Source organism: Rhagoletis zephyria, unplaced genomic scaffold (genome assembly GCF_001687245.7).
Source record: "Rhagoletis zephyria isolate East Lansing unplaced genomic scaffold, Rhagoletis_zephyria_1.1 Rzeph_scaffold_00576, whole genome shotgun sequence".
NCBI lineage: Eukaryota > Metazoa > Arthropoda > Insecta > Diptera > Tephritidae > Rhagoletis > Rhagoletis zephyria.
In genome coordinates, this window is record NW_016157660.1 from 72,509 (window position 1) to 86,440 (window position 13,932).

General features: G+C 34.9%; 2 protein-coding genes across 3 annotated transcripts in view; one reads left to right on the plus strand and one right to left on the minus strand.

Annotated features, from left to right (window-relative positions):
* Positions 1-13,932, plus strand: part of LOC108360458 (uncharacterized) — a 62,956-nt gene that overhangs the window by 36,037 nt on the left and 12,987 nt on the right. The window lies entirely within an intron of this gene.
* pps (protein partner of snf) overlaps positions 1-13,932 on the minus strand; it is a 62,818-nt gene that overhangs the window by 5,761 nt on the left and 43,125 nt on the right. Inside the window, exons 10-11 of the mRNA XM_017612736.1 lie at positions 4,160-4,300; positions 1,744-4,098 (exon numbers count right to left, since the gene is read on the minus strand). Of these exons, the coding sequence (XP_017468225.1) occupies positions 1,744-4,098; positions 4,160-4,300 (2,496 nt within the window). The remainder of the gene's footprint in view (positions 1-1,743; positions 4,099-4,159; positions 4,301-13,932) is intronic.

Consider the following 13,932-nt stretch of genomic DNA (forward strand, 5'->3'; position numbering starts at 1 on the left):
GGCAACATACAAGGCAATAGGCCGGCCGGTTTTGAACTACGCAGCGCCAGTGTGGTCGCCAGGGACTAGTAGGACGCAGTGGACGAAGCTACAGACGGTACAAAATACGGCACTTAGGACAGCGACGGGATGCCTCCTGATGTCGCCTGAACACCACTTGCACGGCGAGGCGCAAATGTTCCCAGTTAAGGAGCATAATATAATGCTCCGCAAGCAGTTCCTGATCGGGAGCCACAGAAGTGGCCACCCAAACAGACAGCTGCTTGCAGAGGAGCCCTCGCCTAGGCACGTCAGGAGGCATCTATATGAACTGACGGACGAAGTCCAGAGGTTCATTAAGCAACCTCTGGACCCGACAGCGTACAAACAGGCCCTGAACGGCATTCACAGGGACTCAGTCTCGAGTTATGTAGACTCTAGACCTGTGAATGCCGTTCTAGGCATACCACCCCCGGACATATGTATATTTCTGGCCCAGGGTTTGACTCGATGCCAGCCCTGAGTAGGAGAAAGCGTAGTGAATGTTGCCCTATGGACGGACAACTTCTGAGATACTTCGCCGACCTAAACGGGGTTAGATCGCCGAAACAACAGCCCTTGGTCGGGTGAAACCCGAGTCATTCCGGTACGTAGAACCGCTGTTCCTAAACATTATTGACTGACTGTATGGAATCACATATCGTCGCCCGTATGCCAGAAACATGCATGTGTAAACATGAACATTTTGGGAAATCAAGTTTGAAAGTTTTTTTTTAACGAGACTTAACTACATTTATGCAATTCAAATTGTAAAATACACTTAGGTCTCTTTTTATGCGGTAGATGCGTTCCTCAGAAAGCCACATAAAAAAATCCGCATAAAAAAGTTCTTTACTTTCATACAAAAACAGGGGATGCGTTCCAGCATTTTCAAAAACCGCATAAATTCAGATACTCCATGTAAAAAATTCTAAAAAAAAGCGCATAAAAAAATCTAGTGAGGCATTATTGAGCAAAAAAATTATTTATTTCTTCACTTCAACAACTATTATTCCATGTGAAACCGAACATTAATGAAATAAATAAAATTTTATCTGCATTTTAACAAAAAAAAAATAAATAAATAAAAATACCCCAATACATGAATTATGTAAGAATACATAAAAAAAATTAGAAAAACAGGGTTTTTCTTAACAGCGGCCGCCCCTCGGCAGGCAATGGCAAACCTCCGAGTGTATTTCTGCCATGAAAAACAGCTTCTCGTAATAATACAATCGCCGTTCGGAGTCGGCGTAAAACTGTAGGTCCCTCCCCTTTGTGTGACAACATCAAGACGCACACCACAAATTGAAGGAGAAGCTCCACTTATGTGTAAGCGCCCATCTATTATTATTATTACTAGCTAAGAATACAAAGACAAATTATTTATCAGAAGCATCGTCTTTTACACACTGAAAAAAGTAATAAAAACTCTCAAAAAAGCAAAATTACTACTGCGAAATAATGGTTTGAAAAACCGCACAAATTCAAATACGCATAAAAAGAGACCTAAGAGTATATGGTTTCCGGTCATGCATGTCATTCTGGATTTTGGTATAACATCGAACATCTAAAGGTTAATGAAAACCCAAAACTGATAAATTTGCACATTCATGCTTCTAGCATAAGGATGACGATATGAAGTGTTTCTTAAAAGCACTATACTATGTATAAAAATGATTCGTATAAAAAGGTTTGCATGCAATAATCAAACATGTTCATTACTTTAGATGTAGATGATGATGTCGAAATGGTAGATACCGCGGAGTGACGTTTTCCAATTATCCTCACTACGACACCCATCAATATATCCGGCCGATAAGGATCTTCATAAAAGTCTACTTTTTCGGTTGGTTGTAATACTGAGGGCATTGTCTTGCCTGCCCCCAGTGGATATATGTAAAAATCTTTAATCTGCGGCGAAACAGTATTTATAACACCCAAACGATTTCTATTTTCAAGGTATTGGAATAAAACTTTATATGCTGAAGTTTCTGATTCCGAGGCGGGGATCAGACGTATTATGACGATCTCCTTGTTGGGACTCCTTTTGATTTTCGATATATACTCCCATACAGTATCAGGTCCAATACGTCCAACAACATCTAATTCATCTGGTAACAAAGTTCCAAGATTTAAGGAATTGCCAACAACTGGTTGAATTACAATCTGGAACGAGGCAACGTCGACCATATTAATGTTGCCACTCCATATACATGCCGTAGATACATTTCCACTTAATGTTGGAGAGTCAACATCAGAGTAGCGAATGTATGGGTCTTGTGGAGGTGTAGCGACGGTACTAGTTGGTTCTTGATCATCACTTGTGTTGCCAATCGAAACTGAATGTCTGGGTTGAGATATATATTGAATTCCTGAAGATGTGGGCGAAGGTGGCGTGATAGTTTGTCTGCTCGATTCTTTCTTTTGCCTTTCTTTTTCCTTCCCCCCTAATTTCCCTCTTTCGCTGATTAAATTTGCAGCCTCCTCCACAGTTTTCGTAGACTCTAATATTTGATCAATTAAACTGAAAGTTTCTATGGATTTTGGAGTTGTCGGTTTCTTTAATTTATTCTTGTCTTTAATGATGTTGCTTGCGTTACTCTTAATAGAATTTACATTAAATGGAGAATTCGAAACTGTGTTTTTCTCAATCGTCTTACTATCGAATTCCTCTTTCTCTAATCGAGCGTCACGGCTACGATCTTTTTCTTTAAATTTGTCTTTTTCTTGATCCCGTTCTTCTTTATCCCGCTTGTCTTCCTTGTGATGGCTTTTGTGTCGTTTTTCCCGACTGCGGCTTCGACTTCGAGAGTGACTTCTACTGCGCTTTCTTGATCTTGATTTATCTCTGTAACGGTCTTTATTTTTTCGTTGCTTCTCTCGGCTGTGATCGCTATCGTGAGAGCGGGCACGGGTATGAGAGTGTTCGCGATCTCGGCCGTGTTCGCGGCTTCGACCTCTCTCACAGTCGCGCTCTCTATCATTTTCCTTTAAAAGACTTTTTTTATTTTCTTCATCTAAAGGATTACCATCATTTTGTTGATAATCAAAAGAAAGAGCAGTTGGCCCCATATCTGCTTTAGCACTTTCTTCTATAGCGCTACTACTACTCACAACTGAGCTATTTAACACGGACACAACATCCTCAACAGGAATAGTCACGTCTAAATTAACACAGTCCTCTAGTTTACCCTCTATTACCTCCTCTCCTTTATGAGTCTTTAAAACATAGTTCTTAGCACAAGACAACAAATCAAGTTCTGATTTCTTTATCATTTCTAACTGATGTTTTGCTTCATTTTCGCGCCATTGTGCCAATTCTTGGCTTGCTAACTCATCCGCTGACATTCGAACTAGTTGCCTAGGTTGTATTATTTTAGTACAAATTTTAGCAAATAGGGTGCGATTCTTTCTATCTTTAATGTTGAACATCAATGATCGATATTTAGCCCTGTATCGAGAGCCGGTATCTCGATTAAAATACTCGTACATTTCTGCTTCCGTTTCCAAAACAAATTTCTCTATTTCCTCTATATTTAATTTTGGCAAATTTTCATTAGTTTTGTTGCCAATCTCACCTTCAGCTCTCAATTCGTTCATTCGCTGGATCAATTGTTCTTTTAGAGTACGGCGTACATTCAGTCGAATCGGTTCAGAGTTTGTGCTTACAGGTGAAGCATTTTCGGAATGCTTTTTGACAACAATATCCACTACTGACCGCTGTTTCGATGACTTTTCCTTTCGCTCCTTTGTATCTTCTTTTGCATCACTGCGGGCCGCTTTGTCTGGTTTGATTGAAACTTGTTGTGGATACTTTTGTAGTTGTTTGGGTGTACCTGGTCGAGGACTGTTTGGCGCAGTTTTAGCTATTTGTTCAATGAATTGCTTTACCGGCTTTTGCACTGGTAGGACCGAGTCGAATTCTTTTTGAGACTGAAGAGTTTTGGAAACGCTTGTAGGATTTGGAGACGCAGCCACTTGCACATTCTGTGTGGTGTGAGGTGACTGCGTGATATGTTTGCCAACACTAGAAATAATCACAGGAGATAGTTGTGTTTGCCGTTGCTTTTGTTTCTTCTAAAATTATAATTCATATCATTAAAATTTTATATTTAAATTACACCCGGCCTTAACTTACTTCCATTCCTTGAGCTTGGAAGGCTCCCGGTTGTACAACCTCAAACGTCTGATTTTCCTGAAGCCATTTTTTAAGATTTAGTGTTGTAGGCGCATTGCTCCCAGTTAACACCCTACCGCTTTTCCGCTCAATCACATGCACCTGCGATGTATTATTGAGAAAAATTAGTCATACATTCCTACTAGTTTAAATGTTATTTAAATTGTGTAAAGAGGAACTTTGCAATTAAATTTCCCCCATGGTGAATTCGCCATTTCAAAAAGTCGTTAGTCGTTATATCGTCGCCGCGGTAAAAGCTGCTAGCTTCACTTTTCGGTCAAAATAACTTTTTGATACCGACCGAAAGGGGGGAAATTTCTGTACATAGTGGTGGAAGCAAGTATTTACAATCGCTAAAAATAATCGAAAATAAAATCAGCTAACTCCAAACGCATTTATTTGTTTATATATATATATATATTTTATTTTCAATAAAAAGCTGCAAACTCCATAAATACCGGAGTAGGGGCGCTCGAAGTGTTACCAATTGAAAATGCTATAACTTTGCCTTTTTTATTTAAAAACATCAGTCCATCATAAAAACTAGTAAAGTTCGATGTATCCATATTTAGCGTGGATAAGAGCATCGAGTGTGTCCAGGAATGCTTCACATGCTGCATGAATGTTGTCTAGTGGTATTTTGTATTGAACAGGGCGTAATGATACATCAACAAATCTACCATGAAAAGATTTTAAACGATGCAGAAAAACCGGTCAGAAGTCAGATTTACCAATTGTTGCGAAAGTCCAGTAAAACACACTATTCCTAAAGCTAATAACTGATCTATTAAATGGTAGCCATGAAAACTCCCTCCGCTGCTTTCCCTTTGACATATGTCAACCTGAAAACAGTCAATGTTTTGATAGTTTTTTTCCACGCTTTAAGTCGTTCTACTTGTTTCTTCGGTAATTGTGTTTTAGCGAAGTACATAGGTGTTAGGTTCAAGAAAAAACCTTTAGAACATGGAAGAAGGCCATTTCTACAATTTAAGACTTAATTTAATAACTTGCTTTTAATATGGCCTTCTTTTAAAAAATTTAAAATGTGTCTATTTTTATATTTTCGTATATGTATTGGTATTTTTGTTTACTTGTCAAGGTTTGTCAAAGTTTGGTTCATTGAAATATATGTTACTACAGTTATCTTTGAGCAATCAAAGCAAAAATAATTTGCTCGCAAGTGCTCCATTTTGATTTTCGAGGGACCAAACAAATGTTCAATGTATAGTTGTAAGGAGAGTCGCACTGTTAGTCGGCATAAGTCTGGCCCTTAATTTGGTAAAAATTACGTAACGATTGAATACTATGTATTTGTCGAAGATCTAAGAAAAACCCCGATCCATCGCTAGTTTTTTCTTCATCTGTAAAAATAACTTAAAAATATAAGAAAACAAATGCCGAAGATTGTATTCGTATTCATCGAAGCTGGGTTGGATGTGTATTTACGTGTATTTTAAACAGGAAATCTTTGCACGCCTTGGTCTTAAGGGCTCAAATTTTCAGGGAATTATTTTTAGTATTTCCCACAAAGTTTTGAGGTGGAAGTGAACAAAAAATTGTCGCAATAAAAGCACCCATTCATACATATATAAAAAGTATATAAAATCAAAAAAAAAATTAATACTTTCAGAAATATCAATAGCGTCGCGACATTTTGACATTGTTTGACTATTTTTCTTTTGTTTGATTAATGTTTATTAATTCTTGATAAAAATATAGCTCATCTACCAAAAGCTATAGAAATCCAAATTTCAAGCTTTTTGCAAAAATTATAAAAGTTCTGCAAAATTCCCTGAAAGTTTCAAACTTTTTTTTAGAATCCTTTTAAAAAAGAAAATCGGCATCCTCTTTTGTAGCCCATACAATTTTTGTAGCCGAAAATTTTTTTCTATGCACAAGACCATTTTAATAGGCACGCTTAAAATACAAACAAAACACAAAAGCCGAAGGTTCTTAAATCTCTGTACAGTTGCTGCAGTGAAATCCGTCAGAGTAAACACAATTGCGGCGCACGACGCACAGTGGGGTAATCGACCCTGGAAGTGGAGATCAATTTAAACGTATGTACATTTAATTTAAAATATTTTGATGTATTTGTATAACTAGCACCAAATAAAGTAAAAAAGACAAATCCGAAAATAGTTTAGTGGGAATTTTTTTACGTAGGTTTTTATGGCGTTACCAAAGAGCGAGAAAAGTTAAAATTGAGTTGTTACTCCCACAAATAATTTTTATACCCGAGCGCACTTGTGCACAAGGGTATTATAACTTTGTTCACATAACGGTTGTTTGTAACAGGCAAAACGAATCGAGATAGATATAGACAAATGTAACTATCTTACTTCTTACTAATATTATAAATGTGAAAGTTTGTATGTTTGGATGTTTGGGAAATCATCACGCGGAAACGACTGAACGGATTTGCATGAAATTTTGTACGCAGAGAGCATATGGGCCAGATTGGTTAATAGGCTATTTTTTTAAGAGTTGCCACCTGTTAAAAAAGTTTAATTTATTTAATATGCGGGAACGACAGAATGGATTTGCATGAAAATTTGCACACAGATAGCTTATGATCTATATTGGAAAATAGGCTACTTTTCTTAAGAGTTGCCACCTGTTAAAAAAGTTTCATTAAATTAATACGCGGAAACGACTGAATGGATTTGCATGAAATTTTGCAAGCAGATAGCTTATGACCTACAGTGGGAAATAGGCTAATTTTTTGGAAGAGTTGCCACCTGTTGAAGAAGTTAAATTAAATTAATACGCGGGAACGACTAAACGGATTTGCATGAAACTTTGCACACAGATATCTTATGACCTAGGTTAGAAAGTAGGCTACTATTTTTAAGAGTTGCCTCCTGTTAGAAATGTTTAATTTAATTAATACGCGGAAATGAATGAACTGATTTGTATGGAAGTTTTCACACAGATAGCTTATGAGCTAGGTTGAAAAATAGGCTACTTTTTTTAAGAGTTACCACCTGCTAAAAAAGTTTAATTAAATTAATACGCGGAAAAGTCTGAACGGATTTGCATGAAATTTTGCAAGCGGATAGCTTATGACCTACAGTGGAAAAGAGGCAAATTTTTTGGAAGGGTTGCAACCTGTTAAAAAAGTTTTAATTATATTAATACGCGGAAACGACTGAACAGATTTGCATGACATTTCGCACAGAGATAGCTTATGACCTATGTTGGAAAATAGGCTACTATTTTAAGAGTTATCAGGTATTAGAAAAGATTAATTAAATTAATACGCGTAAATTACTGAACTGATTTGCATGAAAGTTTGCACACAGATAGCTTATGACCTAGGCTGGAAAATAGGCTACTTTTTTAAGAATTGCCACCTGTTTGAAAATGAAATTTTGCTCAAAGGTGGTTTATGACCGGGATTGAAAAATAGGCTACTTCCTTAACCGGTTTTCCGATCAGAACGAAATTTAGTACACTTACTACGGATTTCGGAAGGATGGTCTTAGACTGAAAGTAAGTCCGGTAACTCAAGGTCCCTCCCATACAAATTGGAATTTTCATATTACATACATATCTCTGGAAGTATTTGTGGGGGAGAACTGAAACTTGGTATAGTGATATGTATGTGAAATCAATGTTGGCTTTAATCGATTGATGTTTTAATCAGTTAGCTAACTCGATTAAATTCAATCTGATTACAGTTAATCATGATTAATTTTAATCTGACTAAACACTTAATCGTAACCGCGATTAAAAAATTAATTTTTAATCATTAACTCTTAATTTGGTCAAGTAGGTTTGGTGATTAATTAAGTTATGCTGGAATTTCCCTGTGCACACAAAGCAAGTTAATTCCTCATCAATCTAAGCAATTTGGTGTGCATTTTCATTAAGATATATACCAACAAACGTTATACAAAACTAGGAAAGCAAAAGTTCCCAGTTTATGTATTACTAATAACAATAATTATAATTTTTGTATATTATGTGCTTTTTATAAGCGTAAAACACAAAATAATTACTACAACTGGTGTTTGGTTTCAAACTAGGACAAACTAGACAATTTAATCAGATTTTATTTTTAATTGGAACGAATAATGTTTTAAATTAATTAAACGTAATCGCAGCCAGCGATTAACGATTAAAAAGCTGTTATCATTAATCGTACAGTCGATTACGACTAATTAATTTTAATCGTCAAATGCGATTAACATTTTAATCGTTAATTTTAATCAGATTAACAGTTTGCCAACACTGTGTGAAATCATGTTCATATTCACGGAGAAAAATGGACTAATACCATACTCATGGAGAAAAATTAGAGTTATTGGAAAAGGTGGTGTGGCAACTCCCATGCAAATTGATTTTTCTATGCTGCATATCACTGGAGGTGTTTATTGCAGAGGACTGGAACTTGGCACCGAGATGTGTATACAAAATTAATTCCATACTCATGGAGAAAAATTTGCGTTATTCGAAAATGGGACATGGTCTCGTAAACTCCTCCGTAAAAATGTAACTGCTCCGAGTGTTCATGGTGGAGTACTGGGACTTGGTACTGTGGTATGTAAAATCAATTCTAAATTCATGGAAGAAGATTAGGGTTATAAGAAAAAGGGGCGTGGCACTTCCAGTACAAATTTACTTTTTCTTGCCACATATCCCTGGAAGTGTTTGTGGAAGAATACTGGAACTTGGTATGGAGTTGTGTATACAAAATGTATCAACTGCTCGTGTGAGTTATTAAAAAAGAAGGCATGTCGCCACCCATACATACTAAAAACTTCTTAATAAATATCTCTGGAAGGATAGAAAATCTCCCGAAGTATTTTAAATTTGTTATGGAGATTTATTTTATAAGTGCCGTACCGACAGAATAAATTTAATTAAATGGAAAAGGGAGAGCCGGGTTCGCCCTTATAATCTAAAGCTCTCTTGAGGTATTTGCTACAGTAATGAGAAGTGGTATTTCATCAAGGCCAGGTTACTAAATTTGCGCTGGAAATATTAGAACCCACCGTGGCACCTCCAAGAAGGTTACACGTTCACGCGTCGTATACCTGGAACCATTTTATGGTAAACTTAGAGGGATTGATATCTTTCGTATGCCTAGCGCGCAGACGAGATTTTATAAGTTCATAGTTTTAAACGGCATAATTACCTTAACTCGCTTAAAAAATAACCAGCTATAACGAAATGGGCACAGAAATAAAATCTATCATCATTAAATTATTTTTCATATTTGCATAAAAGCGCGGGGTGAAACCCGCGGGTATGAGCTAGTGTATACATAAATGATCAGAATGAAAAGAGAAATCGATTAAGCGGTGACTGTCTGTCCGTCCGTCCGTCTGTGCACACGATAACTCGAGTAAAAATTGAGATATCTTAACGAAACTTGGTACGTGTACTGATTTCTGGCGTAGGACGGATGGTGTTGAAAGTGGGCAAAATCGGACAGTAACCACGCCTACCTCCCATATAACGGTACTTTTCAGAAATACGAAAACTGCGATATTTTAGTAATTACTGAAGATTATTCACTCAAAATTGATATTTACAATAAGTTTTAGACAAAAAATAAGAATATTATACATTTTTGGAAAATGGGCGTAGCCACGCCCACTTATGGTTACATGTGTTTATCTTGGTAACCGCTGCACCAATTTCTTTCAAACTTGGCACAGTTGTTGGCCTTGATACGACATACAAATCGGATAGTAACCACGCCCACATCTCATATAACAGTAATTTAGAGAAATACGAAATCTTCGATAAATCAGTAAATATTAAAAGATAATTTATTCAAAATTGAGGCTTGCAACAATTCCTTATCGAAATACGTTTATGATATAATTTTGGAAAATGGGCGTGGCACCGCCCACTTATGATCATATATATGTATCTCTGTAACCGTTCTACCAATTTGTACCAAACTTGGTGTGGTTATTGTACTTGCCCCATAGAACCAAAACACCGAAAAGTATTGAAACCGGACTAAAATTGCGGCCGCTTTTCATATAACGGTAAATTTCAGAAATGCTTGAAACTGCGATATTTCGAAATTTAAGGACGCAAATGTACTCAAAACTGATACACCCCGGCTTACCATGTAGCGGTAGCTTTCGGAAAGGTGAAAAACATATATTTAATACTTGCGCCGGGTATTTAATGTTCGGCTCCGCCCGAACTTAGACTTTCTTACTTGTTATTATTAATGATAATTTGTTAAAAACCTAATCATCATTAATTACAAGTTGAACAGCACTTCCATCATTATCACTTTTTCAGGTAATTTTTTATATGATAATAAATACGAATTGTACACATTTTCTCTTCAACAATTATCTACATGTTTTTGTTAAGCCTAGAAAGTAATTTAGAATATATAACCTTTAATAAAAATAATCATGATCTTCGCTTGCGTCATTGTCTTCACTATTAACATCTTCATCATCGGTATAAGGCTGCACAATTAACAACTGTTGTGCTTCTTTCGGCAAATCTTGCCATTTTTTTGGGGTAGTTTTCTCATACTTGATACAATATCATACTTGATACAGTATCATTATCGTCACTGAAATGCAAAACGTCGTACTTTATAAAAAATTCAAAACTTACTTTTTGATTGCTATGATAGATTTTATCAAATTACAACTCCCCACATCGATGATGATACGTTATTTTGCATTTCAGGTGATGATAGTTTCATTCGTCTCTTTTCTGTTGCACTTTCCAGAAAAATGTTCTCTGTAGATCTTAAATCTTTGTTTCACGCCTCTAGAGCTTCTTCTGACAATTGACGTTTCTTCGGTCTACAGGGCCTATTCCAACGAATTTTGAAGTCAGAGATGAAATATCTCATCTTTTCATTAAATTCTTTTAAATTTTCATCAGATGACCTGATGCGACCTTTCATTTGTCCTGTTAAAACGTTAAATTTATCATTGAATTGATCGAAGTCAAAGTTTTTCATTATTTCATAAAGGCTTTGACGGGTAACCCAAATGATATTTGAGCTCGTTCCTATAAAGAAAATAATCATATAATTAGGCCTTCAAAGTTATGGTTATTCTCCGTTTACCCGTCTACCCGTAACCATATTAGTTAAAAAAATCAACACTATCATTATTTCTATTGACTGCCCATTACATTCACGCATAGAAATAGCAACACTACAAACAATAACAAAGATTATAATTAACACTAAAAATATGCAATATACCCTATAAATCATTGGCCAAGTAAATTATGTCATTCTAAGCTATTATTGTAAAATTTAATAAACTCAAATACTTTCTTTGATACATGAAAGTACTAAAAATTCTGTCTTTGAAACAAAACAGTATTTAGCATATATTTTGATAATATATGTAAGTATGCACCTAATAGCTATGCCGAATGTAGGGTACAAAAAAAAATATATACATATATATAACTAAATAGTAACTGAGCAAACAACGAAGACAATAACAATGGGTAGGTTCAGAAGGCGCAGCAGTTGAGCTCAACCGTTGCTTAAAAAATCAGTGATAGTAATGCGTCTTCTGAACGGCTTGATACATTATCAGTCAAATTCAAAACACACAACATGTTGTCTCAAATGATCAGAAAAATATTACGATCATCTAGCACGCAACTGTTCAGTTGATCAGAAGCACAAAATAACGCGTTCAGAAGGTGCAATCGTCATCAAGAATTTGTTCGTCATCAAGAATTTCATGTATATTTCACCAACGAGGTTATATATATTATATAAATCGATATTCTGAAAAAGTGCGCAGACATGCCGCAACTTTTTTTTTTACTGAATGACACTACAACATCCAAGGTATATGTAAATGATTACACTTTTGCGTGATCGCACCTACTTCTCAACTATATGTCTACGTATATAGCCAAAAACCCCTTATTTTTAGAATTACGATAAAAAAATAAAATAAAATACCTAGAACCATAGTAAAAAAAACTAAAATTACTTTGCTTTGCGTAAATACCTGAACAAGAAGGTTCCATTGCCGTTTTTGATAAATCTTTAAAGAAACTCAGATATAGCTCGGAAATTTGAAATATTAAATCACATTTTCACTTTGCGCACACTTAAAGGAAAAAGTGACGATTTTAAGAGTAAATATGTTATATTGCAAGAAAACGGTAATTTTTTTTTTATCTACTGTCATTTGGTACTAAACCCTCCTTTGTATTTTGTAATCCATTTTTTTAATTAGCTGCATTCAAATGCGCATTTCAAAATTTGTACAAAAATTATAAAAATGTAAAAAAATTTGCCAAAATTTCAAAATTTTTACTGAGCAATTTTAGAACAATTTTAAGTACGCAGTTTTATAGCCCATTAAATTAAAGTAGGATAAAATGAAGTTTCCAGCAGTTACAAAATACCGTTGGGAATTTACTAAACGATGCTGGGCATTTTCTTCCATATAAAAAAATTGTCGAACATACTTTGTATGGAAGAAAATGCGTGACACCGCCAGCAACAAAATTATCTTTATCCTCTTGTAATTTAAGGAGCTATACTTATAAGATTGCGTTCCTAAAATTTTTCTAAAAATTCTGAGTAAAAAGATTGAAACAGGTTGAAACAAAAAAATTCAAATCACACCAAGCAATCAATATACTCACAACACTATGGACCAAATATAGTACCCCTGCGTTCTAAGTTTTAGAATTTTTATATTAGAACTTTATAATTTCAAAGATATAAGTTCTAAAAAATTATTTAAAAAATTCAGTGGAACGTAGAATAAAAATGGGTACCAAATGAAAAAGAAAATTCTGTAGGATTTAAACGCACTTATAATCAATTTAATTTTTTTAAGCTAATAAAGTTAGAAGAACTACATATATTCGAAAAAGTTGTCGAGTTTATTAGTCTTTAACATATAATTTTTTTTTAAATAAATATTGCAAAATTTCAAGGATATTNAAATTTTTTTAAGCTAATAAAGTTAGAAGAACTACATATATTCGAAAAAGTTGTCGAGTTTATTAGTCTTTAACATATAATTTTTTTTAAAATAAATATTGCAAAATTTCAAGGATATTCAAGGATACAATTTTTAAGGACATTTTCAATACCTTATGCGCCAAAAAATTTAATGTTTATTCTCTACAGAAATTTCTCTTTAATTTGATACCCATGCCGTTTTCCTAAGTACACAGTTCTGAATTACTCATATTATTATAATAATTTTCAAAGTCCTTATAAAAAATCCTGACACAAGAGAGAAAAGCTAAAAACGCAATTTAACTGCATACATACATATATTTGGCCCAAGACTTCGCGAATATATTATTTTTTTTGTGTAATATTGCCTGGCGCACGGTGTTATGTGTATGTATAATTAGCTAGACATATATACAAAAAATATTAAATATTAAATAAACAAAAGAAATATAGCGAAAACATAAGGCATTCTATTATTGACACCATTGCAAATTACAAATCTTGATCCGGGATCCCGGAATCCAGGGATTAACATCCCTCAGCTGTCAAAGGCACGAATACGTATGCGTACGCATACGCTTGCCTAGGGAGTTCCAGATTTAAGCTGATGCCAGATAAAACTTTGTGGCTTTGCGTGACATTTATAACTTTGCCAGCGATGCGCCAGACGCAAAAGGTATGTCACAATGAACGCAACGAAAACAATTTTGTACTGCTTTTTTACTCGTCAAAATTGCTGTGGATTTTATTTATTTATCTTTAAAAATATCAGCAATGTAATTAA